General features: G+C 37.2%; 1 protein-coding gene and 1 pseudogene across 2 annotated transcripts in view; one reads left to right on the top strand and one right to left on the bottom strand.

The window, feature by feature from the left end:
- Positions 1-18321, top strand: part of LOC309606016 (L-lactate dehydrogenase C chain) — a 59194-nt gene that overhangs the window by 7945 nt on the left and 32928 nt on the right. The window contains exons 2-3 of the mRNA XM_082342542.1: positions 849-966; positions 7670-7843. Coding sequence (XP_082198668.1) covers positions 849-966; positions 7670-7843 — 292 coding nt within the window. The remainder of the gene's footprint in view (positions 1-848; positions 967-7669; positions 7844-18321) is intronic.
- Positions 12773-13311, bottom strand: LOC309606009 (sarcoplasmic/endoplasmic reticulum calcium ATPase regulator ARLN pseudogene; annotated as a pseudogene). Its single transcript has one exon. The product of its transcript is annotated as a sarcoplasmic/endoplasmic reticulum calcium ATPase regulator ARLN pseudogene (transcript).

Here is an 18321-nt window from a genome sequence, read left to right as displayed (position 1 = left end):
GTTTATATTTCCTCTGTTGGCTTAATTCCTGGGCAGGGTCTTTGTATATGGTGGTAAAGATGGCTATACAGTTTGTTCTTAGAGTCTTATATCATTAGAGCTTATGATTCCAAAGAAAAACAAGACTTCATTTCTCATCTTCCATTTTCTAACCTCATAGACATTGTGCTCATTTGTTATGCCTGGGCCACATACCCATTTGTGAACTAATTGCTGCAGCCAGAAGGAAGGATGGAATAATTGGTTGGGTCTGGTATATGCTTATCTACCCCTAGGTTGGAGGGCGGACGTTAATTGTAATATACTGAGCCACATGAAATGGTTTCCCACAGGTGGCTATCTTTATATTTTGGCCATAAGCATTCATACTAAAAACAACTTCAACCAAGTCAGAAATTAGGCATAAGGGTTAAATATAATAAAAACCTTTGAAAGGATTTCATAACTTTTTATTCGTTTTATACTGTTACCTGAAGTGGAAGAAAACCAATTCTAAAAAACTTAACAATTACATGAAGGCAAAGCAATTAATAATTTTTGCTACATTCTGTTGTTTACCTTAACTTCTGGTCTCTCTAGGCACATTAAAAGACTTCTCCTGGCCATGCCTTGCAGCTTGCAGTTCCCCGACCAGCGATTGAGGGATTGAACCGGAGCCACAGCAGTGAAAGCTCAGAATCCTAACCACTAGGGCACCAGGGAACTCCCACAAAGACCATTATTTTTATACCACTTTTTCTATTAAAAATGTAACACTCCTTTGATTATAAAATAACCACACAAAATTTTTTCTCTTTCTCCTAAAATTGAAATGGGAACATTTTATTCAGGACTTTCATGTATTTTAGGACTTGGCTGATGAGCTTGCCCTTGTTGATGTTGCAGTGGACAAACTGAAGGGAGAAGCAATGGATCTTCAGCATGGCAGTCTTTTCTTTAATACTTCAAAGATTGTCTCTGGAAACGGTTAGTTTTATAAAGTTATTTTCAGAGCTTTAAAAAAAAGTAATGAAGTTTATCAAACTGTTGTCAATAAATATAAAATTAAAAAATAGCACTATTGTAATTAGGACATATAGTTTAGAAGGTTAGTTTTTTGAAAAAAAAAGAACATTCCATTCTAATTGGAGAAAATTTGGTAAATACAAAAAAAGTATAAAGAAAATCTTAAATCTCGTCTGTTAATGGTTTTGTTTATTTCTTTCCGTTTTTCATTTGTTTTTTACACAACTGACATTATATAAATGCTTTTTAAACTTGTCATTCAGTCTTATATATTTTCTCAAGGATATGCAGTCTTGAATAGTTTTGTAATATTACTGATACATTTATCTATATTCTTTAACCTGTTTTTAAAATTTATTTATTTATTTTTGGCTGTGTGGGGTTCGTTGCTGTGTATGGGCTTTCTCTAGTTGCGACGAGCGGGGGCTACTCTTCGTTGCAGTGCACGGGCTTCTCATTGCAGTGGCTTCTTTTGTTGCGGAGCACGGGCTCTAGGCTCGCGGGCTTCAGTAGTTTTGGCACGCAGGCTCAGTAGTTGTGGCTTGCGGGCTCTAGAGTGCAGGCTCAGTAGTTGTGGTGCGTGGGCTTAGTTGCTCCATGGCATATGGGATCTTCACAGACCAGGGCTCGAACCTGTGTCCCCTGCATTGGCAGGCGGATTCTTAACCACTGCGCCACCAGGGAAGTCCCTAACCTGTTTTTTTGATGTGTGTTTTTAGAGGACCAGGTTTCAGGGTATAGTTTGAGGCTATAGAAGAGGAAATGGAGAGCTTAGCCCCATTAACATTAGCATCATGTGTTGGCCAATTAAGAAGCCTTAGAGTATTAGGAAAAATAACTTTTATCATACACTGATGTATGTAGTGTGCTTTTTGGTAATGTGATTCAACAGATGCACTTTCTACTAGAATCCCTCTTATCTAACATGATTGGAACTGAAAGTGGTTACTTAATTTAAAAATGCCTGTTAGAAAGAACCATCATAAAATTTTATATTGACCTAAAACATGTTAATGTACTTAGAACTTTATTTGCTGATTTTCTGATTGTAGGGCAAGGACTTTGAGTATGGCTCAGCTGATTGGAGTTTTGCAGTGTGTTTTTTTATAGCACACCAGTAGTAATCATTTCTATTTCTTTAAAGTACTATAATTAATTTAAAGATACTCATGAAGCAGTCTAATCACAAGATTCTATTAAATTTTTATGGTTTTTCTCCATTTTTATTTCTCTCATACCTAAAAGGAAGATTTTTAAACAACTTTCTTTTAATATGTCTTTCTAAGGCATTCAACTTAATTTTCATAGTAACAATCATTAAAAAAATTAATTATGAAATACTTCAGATATAAAAAGTTTTAAGTATAACAAACATCAGTGTATCCAACACCCAGCAAAAGAAATAAAACATTACCATTCACTTGATACATTCTGTGTGTTACATCTATTCATATCTCAATCCTGAATGTAGTGTTTACCTTTGCTATGTATTTCTTTCACCCTCATATTTTAGTGATTTACATCATATTATATAATTAATAGATATATCTGGCATAAATATATTTGGGTATAAGCGTGACAGATTCTTGATATGCAGGAGCTCATGAGCAGAAGTATACAGATGTACTAGACAGAAGTCTGCTAGTTGAGAGTGTTCAGTGTGCCTTGGATATCAGTATGTTTTACATCAGTTAATCTGTTGAGTTTATTGAGTGGAGTCAAGTTAAAAGAGCTACTCCTGTATTAAAATACTTTAAAAAATCATTCAGGGGCTTCCCTGGTGGCGCAGTGGTTGAGAATCTGCCTGCCAGTGCAGGGGACATGGGTTTGAGCCCTGGTCTGGGAAGATCCCACATGCCGCGGAGCAACTAGGCCCCTGAGCCACAACTACTGAGCCTGCGCATCTGGAGCCTGTGCTCCGCAACAAGAGAGGCCGCGAGAGTGAGAGGCCCGCGCACCGCGATGAAGAGTGGCCTCCGCTTGCCGCAACTAGAGAAAGCCCTCGCACAGAAACGAAGACGCAGAATAGTCAAAAATAAATAAATTAATTAATTTTTTTTTTAAACATCTTTATTGAAGTATAATTGCCTTACAATAGTGTGTTAGCTTCTGCTTTATAACAAAGTGAATCAGTTATACATATACAATATGTTCCCATTTCTCTTCCCTCTTGCATCTCCCTCCCTCCCACCCTCCCCATCCCACCCCTCTAGGTGGTCACAAAGCACCGAGCTGATCTCCCTGTGCTATGCGGCTGCTTCCCACTAGCTATCTATTTTACATTTGGTAGTGTATATATGTCCATGACACTCTCTTACCCTGTCACATCTCACCCCACCCCCTCCCCATATCCTCAAGATATTCAGTTAAAAAAAAAATCATTCAGGCTTTAATTTCTAGTCATATGGCAGGATAAGTACCTGAATCAATCCTTTTAGTAAAGGGGAAGAAGTAAAATTATAAAAACATACTTTTTGATTTTACAAAAAAATCAAAAAGAAGATAAATATAAGAAGAGGGACAACATATAGAACTAAATAAGAGTTTAGCAAGGATGCCAGCCACAAAATTATTAACTATTAATAATATTAACTATTAATAATTATTAACTATTAATAATATTAACTATTATTATTAAAAATCTATTCAAAAACAAGCAAAAAATTTTTAAGGTATTATTTATGTTATCAAATATAGGAAGTACCTAGGAATAAATCTAACAAGACATGTATAAGAGCTTTTATGCAGAAAATAATACAGCCTCATTGAAAGATGTTAAATATCTAAATAAATGAAGAGATGTGCCTTGTTCATAAAAGTCTCAATATTTTAAGATGTCTGTTCTTCCCATATTGATTATAGATTATATGCAATCACAGTCAAAACCCAAGTTTTATTGTTGTTGTTATTGTTGTACATATTAAACTAAACCTAAAATTCATTCAGAAATTCAAGGTCCAAGAATAGACGAGACACTTTTTTAAAACATTGTTAAAAACACTTATTTTGATACAGTCTATCATAAATAAGTAAGTAGAGGTTCCCCTCTGCCACAGATGCAGCTGTGCAGTGAGAACCCTGTGCCATCCAACTGGTAAATGTCTGAAAGATGTTCCATCTCACCTCCCAGGCAGAGTGCACACCTTCCATGTTCTTCCTGTCCATTGATCGCTTCCAAATCCAGATGACCAAATAGTCCTTTATCCCCAAAGCAGGTTCAAAACAGTAGGTTCAGGCATTCTTCTCAAATCCCAGGTAAATCTTGAAAGGAACAGAGCTCCAGTGGATGGCAAAGTGCCCACCCTTGAAGAGCTGCTGCAGCCTCTTTGCTCAGCTTCACCATGGCAACAGCCTGGGCTGCACAGTCAAGAATACTCTTGAAAAAGAACAAGGTGGTGAGAACTTGCTTTACCAGATATCAAGACTTATTACAAAGCTACACTAATTAAGTGCAGAGACAAACAAAAGATTGCTATATAACACTGATCATATTGTAGATCAATGGGAAATTTGCAGACTTATAAATTCTTTTTCTTATGGCAATAGTTGTTTTTATGGAAAGAAATAAAATTGAACCCTTTCCTTTTTTTAAACAAAAAAATATTTATTTATTTATTTATTTATTTATTTGGCTGCACTGGATCTTCGTTGCGGCATGCAGGATCTTTAGTTGCGGCATGTGGGATCTAGTGCCCTGACCAGAGTTCGAACCTAGGCCCCCTGCATTGGGAGCGCAGAGTCTTAGCCACTGGGCCACCAGGGAAGTCCCCTGAACTGTTTCTTGATAACACACACAATTCCAAATTGGTTAAAGACCAAAAATATGAAAGGCAAAACTTCAAAGCTTCTGTTTAGAAGATAACATAGAATATCTTTTTGACCTCAGGATAGGGAAGAATTTATTAAACACAAGGACACAAAAAGCATGAACAGTAAAGGAAGGAGTATAAAGTTTAGTGTTTATGTTCTTAAAAAGGCACTGTAAAAGAGTGAAGAGACAAATCGTAAACTGAGAGAAAATATTTGCAACATAAACAACTGGCAAAGGAATAGTGTTCAGACTAAAAGTACTTGTGTAATAAATAAGATAAATATACATAGCCCAATAGAAAAATAGGAAAAGACTTGAACATTTCACAAAAGAAGAAACTCGAATTGCCTATAAATATAGGAAAAGACAATCTCATTAGTAACCAAGAAAATAAAAAGTATATCAATATACCATTACACACCTAATAGATTGGCAAAAGTGTGATAATATTAAGTGTTTGTCAGGATGTGGAACAATAGGTTTTCTCATGCATGACATGTAGAAGTGTATTATAGTAAAACTACTTTTTTTTTTTAAGTTTGTCATTACCTGGTGAAGTTGAACATGAACATATCCCAAACCTAGAAATTGCACTCCTAGGTATATTCCCAAGAGAAATTTGTGTACATGTGCACTAAGATACATGTACAAGGATGTATAGTGTTGTCATTTGTAACAGCCCCAAACTGGAAATAATTCATTGTATAACAATACTATGTTGATCAATTTTGCACTGTAATATTACACAGCAATGAAAGTGAATGAACTACAGGGACACACATTAACATGGATAAATGTCAGATACATAATATTTATCTAAAGTAATACATACCTTATGATTCAAAACAGATAAAACTTAATATGTTATTTAAATATGAATAGGTAGTAAACCTTTTTAAGGTTTTAAGATAATATGAGACCAGAATCTGTTATTATGGATCTAATGATCAAGTTACGGGTATAAATACAACATAACCACAGGAAGATAACATAAAGCACTGTAAATAAGGACTATCTGAGAATTACAGGCAGTAAGTGCTATAAAAATTCAGTGAAGTCAGAGTAGTATTTATGAATGATATAATTAGGGGATGCCTGGCAGAGGAATTGGTATTTGAAGAAGCCTTTGCTCCAGACCACTATGGTTTGCTGTCTCTGGGAAGATTGAGTTATATTTAGAAAGGAAAATAAATAACAGGTAAGGAGATGATGGCATTAACAGAATCAGGGTACCTGGAAAATCTGAAATAAAAATAAAACACAAAGCTAGTAAGTTAACTTGCGGGCAGATTGTGAAAAGACTTGATATTTTACTCTGGTATACACTTTAATTGAATTTGTTGGACATAATATTTCAAATAGTTGATCTGAGCTATGGTGAGATGATTCTGGAGAAGTTGCAAGGTTTTTTGCCAGTTTATTCTCTAAAAGTCGAGGGGGGAGGAGGGAGAAAACGAGGAGCTGGGATAGAGAGTTGCAGAGAGAGACACAGAGGTTGAGAGATTACTTCGGATTTCTGTTGTTAGATAAGACTTTATGGAAGATGATGTCAAGCAAGGTCTTTGAGCAAGAGTGAGTAGACTATGTATGCAGAGAGAGAAGAGAACTTCCTCCTGTAGATCTTTTATTTGATACAAGGGAAAGATAGTCTCTTAGATTAATGTGAAACTTGCCAGCCTAAGAAATGAAATTCTCTAAGTTTGTCTTTCTAATTAAAATCTTTACTGGGGCAGGAAAACCATTCACATGTTTATGGTTTATAAATTGGATTAGAAAGATATAAGAATGATCATAGAGATGCAATAGTATGTTTAAAATCAAGCAAATTTCCTTTTCAAAAGAGCATAAAAATAAGTTTTTTAAAAATGGAGATGGCATATAGAGATTTTAGCTAATTTAGTTTTTGACATCCAAATAGAAAATAACTTCTAAGTATATGATAGTTTTTAAAAAGTCCAGTGTGGGATAGTGAGCATTGTAACATATTGTCGTTGTTTTTTTTTTAATTTATTTATTTTTAAAAATTTTTGGCTGCGTTGGGTCTTCATTGCTGCGTGCGGGCTTTCTCTAGTTGCAGTGAGTGGGGGCTACTCTTTGTTGCGGTGCGTGGGCTTCTCATTGCGGTGGTTTCTCTTGTTGCAGAGCACAGGCTCTAGGTGCACAGGCCTCAGTAGTTGGGGCTCGCAGGTTCTAGAGCGCAGGCTCAGTAGTAGTTGTGGCGCATGGGCTTAGTTGTTCTGCAGCATGTGGGATCTTCCTGCACCAGGGCTCGAACCTGTGTCCCCTGCATTGGCAGGCGGATTCTCAACCACTGCGCCACCAGGAAAGCCCCTGTCATTGGGTTTAATAGGTGAAACAGTTTACAACTGGTCATCAGATTTAGAAGGTAATTAATTTTCTTGTGTGAATCAAGAACTTGTTTATGATCTCAAATACATAAACAAGTTATAATAATAATTTTAAGTAAATACATTCTCACTCTTCGAATCATGAAACACACATAAATTCTCAGAGTTCTAAGCTTCTGATTCATATGGTATTTCTAAAAATGCAGAGAGCTGACTTGCAGTGTCTTAGGCCTTAATAACAAATGAGAATGTGGGCTAAAAGCCGTGGTAGGTTCTGTTATTATTTTTTTTTAAAAAGCCATGTGAACATTGGTAAATCATAGTGACAAAATTTCCTTCAGATTATACAAGATAACATTACTATATGGAAAATCTGTTCATCTGCAAATGCCAGACATGAAGGTAGTACTTTAATACCATCATCATACAATAGACTTTTAAAGAATTAAGGCACAGTGATTATGGCAGTCTTGATCCAAATAGTTTCTTTTGTTTCCTTCTTTAGATTACAGTGTATCTGCAAACTCCAAATTAGTTATTGTCACAGCAGGTGCACGGCAGCAGGAAGGAGAAAGTCGCCTTGACCTGGTCCAACGTAATGTGAATATCATGAAATCAATCATTCCTGCCATAGTCCAAAATAGTCCTGACTGTAAGATGCTTATTGTTTCAAATCCAGGTAAGTCTCTTCTACTCCGTTGAACTGCATAAGGATGATATTTCCATACCATTCCTTTTTTTTTCTTTTTAAAACAATGTCATTTAGGTAAATTTATGACAGTAAACCGCACCCATCCAAAATATACAATACTTTATTTTTTTCCAGCTTTACTGATATATAATTGACATATGACATGTAAGTTTAATGCATATAACGTGGTTATTTGTGGTGGGAACACCACAAAAAAAAGGAGGGCGAAGATTCACTAAGAGAAGATTTACTCTCAGCAGCTTTCAAGTATATATATAAAATATAATAGTGTTAACTATAGCCAACATTAGATCCTCAGAACTTACTCATCTTACATCTGGAAGTTTATATCCTTTGACCAACATCTCCCCATTCTCCTTTCCCCTAGCCTCTGGCAACCACCATTCTATTCTCTCTTTCTATGAGTCTGGCTTTTTTAGTTTCCACATATGTGACATCATACAGTATTTTTTTTCTCTGTCAGAATTATTTCACTTAGCATAATGCCTTCAAGGTCCATCTATGTCACAAATGGCAAAATTTCCTTCTTTTTTGTAGCTGAATATTCCATTATCTATATACCACATCTTCTTTAGACATTCATTTGTAGATGGACATTGAGGTTGTTTTCATATCTTGGCTATTGTGAATAATGCTGAAGTGAATATGGGAGTGCTGGTATCTCTTTGAGATACTGATTTCATTTCCTGTGGATATATGCCCAAAAGTGGGATTGCTAGGTCATATGGTAGTTCTATTTTTAATTTTTTTGAGGAACCTCCATACTGTTTTCCATAGTGGCTGTACCAATTTACATTCCCACAGGCAGTGCACAAGCGTTCCCTTTTCTTCACATCCTCGCCAACATGTGTCCTCTTGGTGATAGCCATTCTAACAGGTGTCAGGTGATATCTCACTGTGGTTTTCATTTGTATTTCCCAGATGATTAGTGATGTTGAGCATCTTTTCATGCACCTGTTAACCATTTGTATGTTTTCTTTGGAAAAATGTCTATTTGGTTCCTCTGCCCATTTTTAAATCAGAATTTTTGGTATTGAGTTGTATGAGTTCCTTAGATGTTTTGAATATTAACCCCTTAAAAGATACATGGTTTGCAAATATTTCCTCCCATTCTATAGGTTGCCTTTTCATTTTCTTGACTGTTTCTTCTTCTGTGCAGAAGCTTTTTTGTTTGATGTAGTCCCAGTTATTTATTTTGCTTTTGTTGCTTGTGCTTTTGGTGTCATATCCAAAAATATAATTGCCAAGACCAATGTCAAGGAGTTTTTCCCCTACATTTTCTTCTAGGAGTTTTACACTTTCAGGCTTCTGTTTAAAGCTTTAATCCATTTTGAGTTAATTTTTGTGAGCAGCATAAGATAGGGGTCGAATTTCATTCCTCTGCATGTGATTATTGTTTCCCAACACCATTCATTGTAAAGACTGTATTTTTCCACTGAGTATTCTTGGCTCCCTTGTCAAATATCCGTTGACAGTATCTGCAAGGGCTTATTTCTGGGCTCTCGATTCTGTTCCATTGGTCTATATGTCTGTTTTTATGCCAGTACTATACTGCTTTGATTACTATGGCTTTGTAATACAGTTTGAAATCAGGAAGTGTGATGCCTCTACCTTTTTTCTTCTTTCTCAGGATTGCTTTGGCTATTTGGGGTCTTTTGTGGTCCCATATGAATATTAGGATTGTTTTTTCTATTTCTGTGAAAAATGCCGTTGGTATTTTAGATTGCATTGAATCTATGGAATGCTTTGGATAGTATGAACATTTTGACAATATTAATACTTCCAATCCATGAACATGGGATGTTTTTCCATTTATTTGTGTCTGCTTCATTTTTTTGCATCAAACTCTTGTAGTTTTGAATGTGCAGATATTTAATCTCTTTGATTAAATTTATTCCTAAGTATCTATTGTTTTTGATATTATTGTGAATGAGATTGTTTTCTTTATTTATTTTTCAGGTAATTTGTTGTTAGTGTATAGAAACACAACTGATTTCTGTATTTCGTATCCTGAAACTTTACTAAATGTACTGACTAGTTCTATTAGTTTTGGGTGGGGTCTTTAGGATTTTCTATAAATAAGGTCATATCATGTGTAAACAGAGACAGTTTTACTTCTTTTATTCTAATTTGGATACCTTTTCATTTTGGTTCCTGCCTTATTGCTCTGGCTAGGACTTTTCAGTACTATGTTGAATAGGAGTGGTGAGAGTGGGCACGCTTGGCTTGTTGCTGATCTTAGAGGAACAGCTTTCAGGATTTCACCTTTGAGTATGATGTTAGTTGTGGGCTTGTTATATATGGCTTTTATTATGTTTAGGTACATTCCTTCTCTACCCACTTTGTTGATAGGATATTGACATGAACAGATATTGAATTTTGGTAATTGCTTTTTCTGCATCTATTGCGATGATAATATAATTTTTATTTTTATTCTGTTAATGTGATATATCACATTTGTTGATTTGCATATGTTAAACCATCCTTACATCCCAGGGATAAATCCCACTTGATCATGATTTATGATCCTTTTAATATATTGTTGAATTTGGTTTGCTAATATTTTTCTTTTTTTTTTTTTTAAATTAATTAATTAATTAATTTATTTTTGGCTGTGTTGGGTCCTCGCCTCTGTGCGAGGGCTTTCCCCAGCCGTGGCAAGCGGGGGCCACTCCTCCTCGCAGTGCGCGGGCCTCTCACCACCGCGGCCCTTCCCGCTGCGGAGCACGGGCTCCAGACACGCAGGCTCAGCAATTGTGGCTCACGGGCCCAGCCGCTCCACGGCACGCGGGATCCTCCCAGACCAGGGCCCAAACCCGCGTCCCCTGCATCGGCAGGCAGACTCTCAACCACTGCGCCACCAGGGAAGCCCCGGTTTGCTAATATTTTGTTGAGAATTTTTGCCTCGGTATTCATCAGGGAAATTGGCCTGTAGTTTTCCTGTAGCAGCCTTATCTGGTTTTGGTATTAGAGTAATGCTGGTCTCATAAAATGAGTGTGGGAGTTTTCCCTACTCTTCAGTTTTGGGGAAGAGTTTGAGAAGGATTGGCATTAATTCTTTAAATGTTTGGTAGATTCACCAGGGGAGCCATCTGGTCCTGGACTTTGTTGGGAGATTTTTGATTACTGATTCAATCTCTTTACTCATTATTGGTCTGTTCATTTATTCTATTTCTTCATTATGTAGTGTTGGTAGGTTTATGTTTCTAGGAATTTATCCATTTCCTCTAGGGTATCCAATTTGTTGGCATATAATTGTTCATAGTAGTGACATGATCCTTTGTATTTGTGTGGTATCAATCGTAAGGTCTCTTTTTTCATTTCTGATTTTATTTGTTTGAGTCTTCTCTCTTTTTTCCTTAGTCTAGTTTTTCAATTTTAACTTTTCAAAAAACCAGGTGTTAGTTTCATTGATCTTTTCTGTTGTCCTTTTAGTCTCTGTTTAATTTATCTCCACTCTGATCTTTGTTATTTCCTTCCTTCTGCTAACTTTGGACTTGGTTTGTTCTTCTATTACTGGCTCCTTGAGGTTGTTTATTTGAGGTCTTTCTTTTTTCTTAATGTAGGCATTTAATGCTGTATAGACTTCCCTCTCTAAGAACTGCTCTTGCTTCATCCCATAAGTTTTCATATGTTGTGTTTCCATTTTCATTTGTTTCAAGATATTTTTAAATTTCCCTTTTGATTTCTTCTTTGACTCTTCGGTTGTTCAGGTGTGTGTTGTTTAATTTCCATATATTTTTGAATTTTCCAGTTTCACTCCTGTTAATTTCTAGTTTTATAACATTGTGTTTGGAAAAGATACTTGGTATGATTTTAATCTTTTAAAATTTGCTAAATTGGGGCTTCCCTGGTGGCGCAGTGGTTGAGAGTCTGCCTGCCAATGCAGGAGACACGGGTTCGAGCCCTGGTCTGGGAAGATCCCACATGCCACGGAGCAAATGGGCCCGTGAGCCACAATTGCTGAGCCTGCGCGTCTGGAGCCTGTGCTCCACAACAAGAGAGGCCGCGATGGTGAGGGGCCCGCGCATCGCGATGAAGAGTGGCCCCCGCTTGCCACAACTGGAGAAAGCCCTCGCACAGAAACGAAGATCCAACACAGCCATTAATAAAAAATAAAAAAAAAAAATTTGCTAAATTATTTTGGACCTGTCATATTATCTATCCTGGAGAATGTTCCACGTGCACTTGAGAAGAATGTATATTCTGCTGCTGTTGGACAGAATGTTCTGTACGTCTGTTAGGTCCATTTGGGCTAAAGTATAGTTCAAGTCCAACATTTCCTTATTGATTTTCTGTCTGGATGATCTATATCCACTGTTGAAAGTAGTGGTATTGAAGTCCCCTGCTATTATTTTATTGTCTATTAGTATTTGCTTAATATATTTAACTGCTCTGATGTTGGGTGCATGTCCTGATAATGATACAAAGATCTTATTTGTTTCTTTAACAGTTGTTGGCTTAAAGTCTGTTTTGTCTGATACAAGTATAGCTACCCCTGCTCTCTTTTGGTTTCCACCTGCAGGGGATATCCTTATTTTCATCCCTTCACTTTGAGCCTGTGTATGTCATTAAAGCTAAAGTGGGTCTCTTGTAAGCAGCATATAGTTGGGTAGTGTTTCCTTCATCCATCCAGCCACTCTGCCTTTTGACTGGAGAATTCAATCCACTTACATTTAGAGTAATTATTGGTAGTTACTGACTATAGGTAAAGACTTACTAATGACATTTTATTAACTGTTTTATGGCTATTTTGTTGTTCCCTTGTTCTTTTCTTCCTCTCTTGCTGCCTTCCTGTGTGAATTGATGACTTTCTTTAGTGGTATGCTTTGATTACCTTCTTTTTATCTTTTGTGTATATGCTTTTCACTTTGTAGTTACCATAAGGCATACATAAAACATCTAATAGACATAACCATCTATTTTATGCTGATTTTTTTTTTTTTGGCTGAGATCATTACGCATTTAATATAGTCCCCCCAAAGAATAACAGAATGTGTAAAATGAAATGAAGGTCCCTTAGAGTTTGAAATTCTTCTGGTGCACAATCCTGTCTTCTTTGTTCAAGAAGTTTGTAGTCATTTTCAGGATCCACTCCAGGAGCCAAAATTCTTAATTTAGGTATCAGGCAAACCATTCAGGGCAAAAAATACACGAAGAAAAACAACACCACGTCTAAGAGGATGAAGAGCCACAGATCCAACCAGTAGGAATGTTTTGGTAACCGGTCTGCCCCGGACTGAGGCCGCACTTCGTGGTTTTGCTGCGGCCTCTCGGCTTCACCCAAGCCTCGCCGCTCCTGGGGACCATCCCGACCATCTTCGGCTGCCGAGCCTACCTCCATCTTGCAGCAGTCGCCGCGCCACAACCTGAGTAGCCGGAAATCCTCAGCTCCCGCTCTTCCGCGCTCACCTCGCCGGAAAAGGGAACTCAGTCCGACCCCCCCACACACACATGCTCTGTTCCCCGCCCCCTTTTATGTTTTTGATGTCACAGTTTACCTCCTTTTATATTGTATATTCATTAACAAATTATTTTTATTACTTTTGTCCTTTGACTTTTTTATTACAGTTAAGTGGCTAATATACTACGATATTACAGTAATAGAATATTCTGAATTTGACTATATGTTTACCTTTACCCAGTGTGTTGTGTATTTTCTTGTTACTAATTAGCATCCTTCATTAACTATAATAATTTTATAATTATAATAATTAGCTTGAGGAATTCCTTTCATTATTCTTTGTAAGGCAGATCTAGTGGTGATAAACTCCCTCAGTTTTTGTTTGTCTGAGAAAGGTGTTATCTTTTCTAACCTTTCTGAACAACGATTTTGCTGAGTAGAGTTTTCTTGGTTGGCAGTTTTTTGTTTAAGTGCTTTGAATATATCATCCCACTCTCTCCTGGTCTGAAAGATTTCTCTGAGAAATCCACTGAAGCTTTATGGGGGTTCTCTTGTAAGTTATAAGCTTCTTTTCTCTTGCTGATTTTAAGAATCTCTCTTTGTCTTTGATTTTCAACAGTTTTATTGTAATGTCTCTTTTTTAAAATTAATTAAATTATTATTTTTTTGGCTGTGTTGGGTCTTCGTTGCTGTGTGTGGGCTTTCTCTAGTTGCGGCGAGCAGGGGCTACTCTTTGTTGTGGTGCGCGGGCTTCTCATTGCAGTGGCTTCTCTTGTTGCAGAGCATGGGCTGTAGGTGGGCGGGCTTCAGTAGTTGTGGCACGCAGGCTCAGTAGTTGTGGCTCATGGGCTCTAGAGTGCAGGCTCAGTAGTTGTGGCGCACAGGGTTAGTTGCTCCATGGCATGTGGGATCTTCCCAGACCAGGGCTTGAACCCATGTCCCCTGCATTGGCAGGCAGATTCTTAGCCACTGTGCCACCAGGGAAGTCCTGTAATGTCTCTTGAAGATGTCTTTCAGTTGAATTTGTTTGCTGACCTATGAGCTTCATGAACTTGGATACCCACATTTCTCCCCAGATTTTGGAAGTTCTCAATCATTATTTATTTAAATAAACTTTCTATTCCTTCTTCCTCTCTTCTCCTGGGTCTCCAATAATTTGCAGATTTTTTTTCTTTTGGTGGAATTTCATAAATCACATAAGCTGTCCTCACTCTTTTGTTTTCCTCTGACTAGATAATTTCAAATGCCCTGTCTTCTAAGTCACAGATTCTTTCTTCCACTGATCCATTCTGCTGTTGATGCTCTCTATTGCAGTTTTCATTTCTTCAGCTCTAGAATTTGTTTAGTTCTTTTTTATGATTTCTCTTTGTTAAGTTTCTCATTTTGTTCATGAATTGTGTTCCTGATTTCATTGTATTGTCTTCCTCTGTTTTCCTGTAGCTCATTTAGCTTCCTTAAAACAGCTATTTTGAATTCTTTATTGAATATATCATAGATCTCCATGTCTTTGGATTTGATTACTAGAAGATTATTGTGATCTTTTGGTAGTGTTATGTTTCCTTGATTTCTCACATTGCTTGAAGTTTTGTGTTGCTGTCTTTGCATTTGAAGTAGCAGTCATCTCTATTTTTTACCCAATGATTTCAGGAGAGAAATACCTTCTGCCAGCCCTACTAGGGATTCTGAGGCTTTCTCAGACCTTTTATGTGTATGCCTACTCCATGCTTCTTACTCCCTGTGTGGCAGAATTCTTAAGCCTGTATGCCTTCTCTTGTTCAGTTCTCTCAGTTCAGTAGGCCAGGTGTTGACAGCCTCCCAAGGAGGCTTTCCCAAGGACATTGCTTTCCCAAGGACATAGATAAAGGTGAAGTTTGTTGTCTGTTCCTGACCCACAGATTTGGGCTGTGCTCACTAGCCATGTGCCAAAACTTGCTCTTGCTACCACTGGGAGCACACACAGGAAGCCAGCCACAGGTTGGGGATGTGTGTGGGTGAGGTGTGTGGAGAGCTAGGAGTGCCTGTGGGTTAGTTGGGGAGAATCCATGGACAAGGCATCCCCAGTGGTTCATGAGCTGATCTTCTTGATGGAGTCTACAATGCAGTTAGTAAGATCCATGTCGCATTAATGGTCTCTGAGGGTCCTACTTGCCACTCTCCCGGCCTCTTCCAGTCTCCCAGTCATGCAGCTCAAGATGCAGTACTCAAGATGGGGTGAGAGAGAAATGGGTCTCTTTGCCAGTGATCCACACAGCTAGGGAAGCTGGATGCTCACTTACATGCTCTCACTTCCCCCTGTGGAAGAAATCATGGGCTAAGAAGGTCTCTCTTGGCCCTGAGCTTTGCCATCTGGGGGAAGGAGTGTTGCAGGTTAAGGTAAACTGTTCCTTTTACTATGCATCCAAATTCATATATATCTTTTTGCTCCAGTGGTGTCCTAGAACTTCTCTGTTGGAAACCTGGGCTTCCACAAAGGCTATCTTGTCTGTGGTTGATTATCTAAGACATTGTTCTCCAGGGGCTACTGGACTGCAGCTGAAAGGGGCTGGAGACATATGGGCCATTTGTAGGATCCACAGCCAGGACTGAGGTCTGTATACCTATTACATGACGCATGGTTAGGCCAGTCTCCTCTGGGGTCCCTTGGTGTATGGTGCTAGATTCCATAGCTTCCATAAAGGTACTTTTGTCCATAGGTGAATGCCAAATTGTTGTTTTTGAGGGGGGGTTATGAGTGAGGTATGGGCCATTTTGCTGCCATCATTCCACAATGAGTTTTGATAGATGTAATCACCCATGAAACCACTACCATAATCAAGATAAGAACATCTCCATTATCTCTTAAAGTTTTCTCGTGCTCCTTTGCAGTCCATCCCTTGTTCCACCTCTGGCCCCCTTTTCTGGAATTTCAAATGAGTGGAATCATACTGAATCTTTTCTGTCTGGCTTCTCTTACCAGCATGACTTTTTCAGAATTCATCCATATTGTTGGGAGTATCAGTGATTTGTTCCTTTTTATGGATGAAGAGTGATTATTCTTTTGTTTATGCATTTTAAATACTTTTTTGCTTATCCATTCACCAGTTGCATATATTTAGGTTATTTCTAGCTTTTGACTATTATGAATAAAGCTGCTGTAAACATTTTTGAACAAGTGTTTGCATGGATATAATCATTATTTCTTCGAGTAAATACCTGGGAGCAAAATAGATGGGTTATATGGTAGATATATATTTAACTCTATTAGAAGCTGCCAAACAGATTTTCAAAGTGATTGTTCCATTTTACATTCCTATTAGCACTGCAAGAGAGTTCTCCACATTCTTGCTCCACATTCTTGTCAACATTTGGTATTGTCAGTCTTTTCAATTTTAGCCATTCCAATATCATTATGGTTTTAATTTGTATTGCCTTCATAATTAAAGATGTTGAGAATCTTTTCATGTGTTCATTGAATATTAGTATGTTTTCTTTTGTGAAGGGTCTCTTCAAATATTTTGCCCCTGTTTAAAACTTAGATCTTTTGTCTTTTAATTATTAAATTATAGGAGTTCTTTATATATACTGAATACAGGTCTCTTTGTCAGATATTAAGTATCGCATATAGGTTCTCTCCGTCTGTGGCTTGCCTTTTTGTGTTCTTAATGTTAATGATATCTTTCAATGAGTAAAGTTTTTAATTTTGGTGAAGTCTAGTTTATCAATTTCTTATTTGTGCTTTATGCTCTTTTGACTCCTAGTTAAGAACCCTTTGCCTACCCTAAGTCTGAAGATTTTCTCCTATATAAGTTTGATAGTTTTATCTTTTATATTTAGGATGGTGATTAATTTTCATATAAATTTTAGTGTTTAATGTAAAGTAAGTATTGATACTCATTTTTTTCAATGGTAATATCCAGTTTTCACAACATTTGTTGAAAATGCTTTTTTCACATCTGAATTGCTGTGACAACTTTGTTGAAAATTATCATATATGTGGGTCTACTTCTGGATTCCTTATTTTCTACATTGATTTCCATATATATTCTTTTGTTATTACATATCACCTTGATTACACTAACTCTTTAAATTAGTATAAATTCTCTTTGTTCTTCTTTTCTAAACTTACTTTGGATATTATGTGTTGTTTGCATTTTAACATAAATTTTAGAATTAGCTTATCAGTTTCTATACAAACACATGCTGGCTGTAGATAAATTGGAGAGACTGGTATCTTAACACTATTGAGTCTTCCAATCCATGAATATGGCATATCTCTTCATTTATTTAAGTCTTCTTTACTTTCTTTTAGCAATGTTATATCTTACGCAAATTTTGTTAAATTATCCTTAAATATTTCATATTTTCGATGCTATTATAAAAGGAGTTGTCTTAACATTTCATTCTCTAATTGTTTAATTGCTAGCATATAGAAATACTGTTGTTTTTTATGTATTGACCTTGTATCTTGAAACATTGCTAAATTCACATATTAATTCTAGTAATTCTCTTTATATTCTTAGGATATTCCCTGTATGTTATCATGTCATCTTCAAACCATTTACTGGTTTTAATTCTTTTAATTCTTCCTTTCCAATTTGAAGATCTTTTTATTTTCTTGCCTCATTTCACTGGTTAGGACTTCCAGTACAGTGATGAATATTGGTAACGAGGAGAGGCAAATCTGTATGACCCTGGAAACTCATTTCCTCCTTCCTTTCAGTAGCTTAACAGCTGAATCAGCTGAACTGAGCCAGCCTGTGGAGGGACAGCAAGGCCTTAAACTGTTGTCAGCATTCCTGGCATGCATGGTTCTTTTTTTTTTTTCAAGATTTTTAAAAAATTTTATTTGTTTATTTTGGTTGCATTGGGTCTTCGTTGCTGCGCGTGGGCTTTCTCTAGTTGTGGCGAGCAGGGGCTACTCTTCGTTGCAGCGCACAGGCTTCTCATTGCAGTGGCAGTGGCTTCTCTTGTTGTGGAGCACGAGCTCTAGGCCGCGTGGGCTTCAGTAGTTGTGGCTCACGGGCTCTAGAACACAGGCTCAGTAGTTGTGGCCCACGGGCTT

Source organism: Balaenoptera borealis (genome assembly GCF_965194805.1).
Source record: "Balaenoptera borealis genome assembly, chromosome: 11".
NCBI lineage: Eukaryota > Metazoa > Chordata > Mammalia > Artiodactyla > Balaenopteridae > Balaenoptera > Balaenoptera borealis.
The sequence above is the reverse complement of the archived record's forward strand: the minus strand, read 5'-3'. Positions and strand labels throughout refer to the sequence as shown.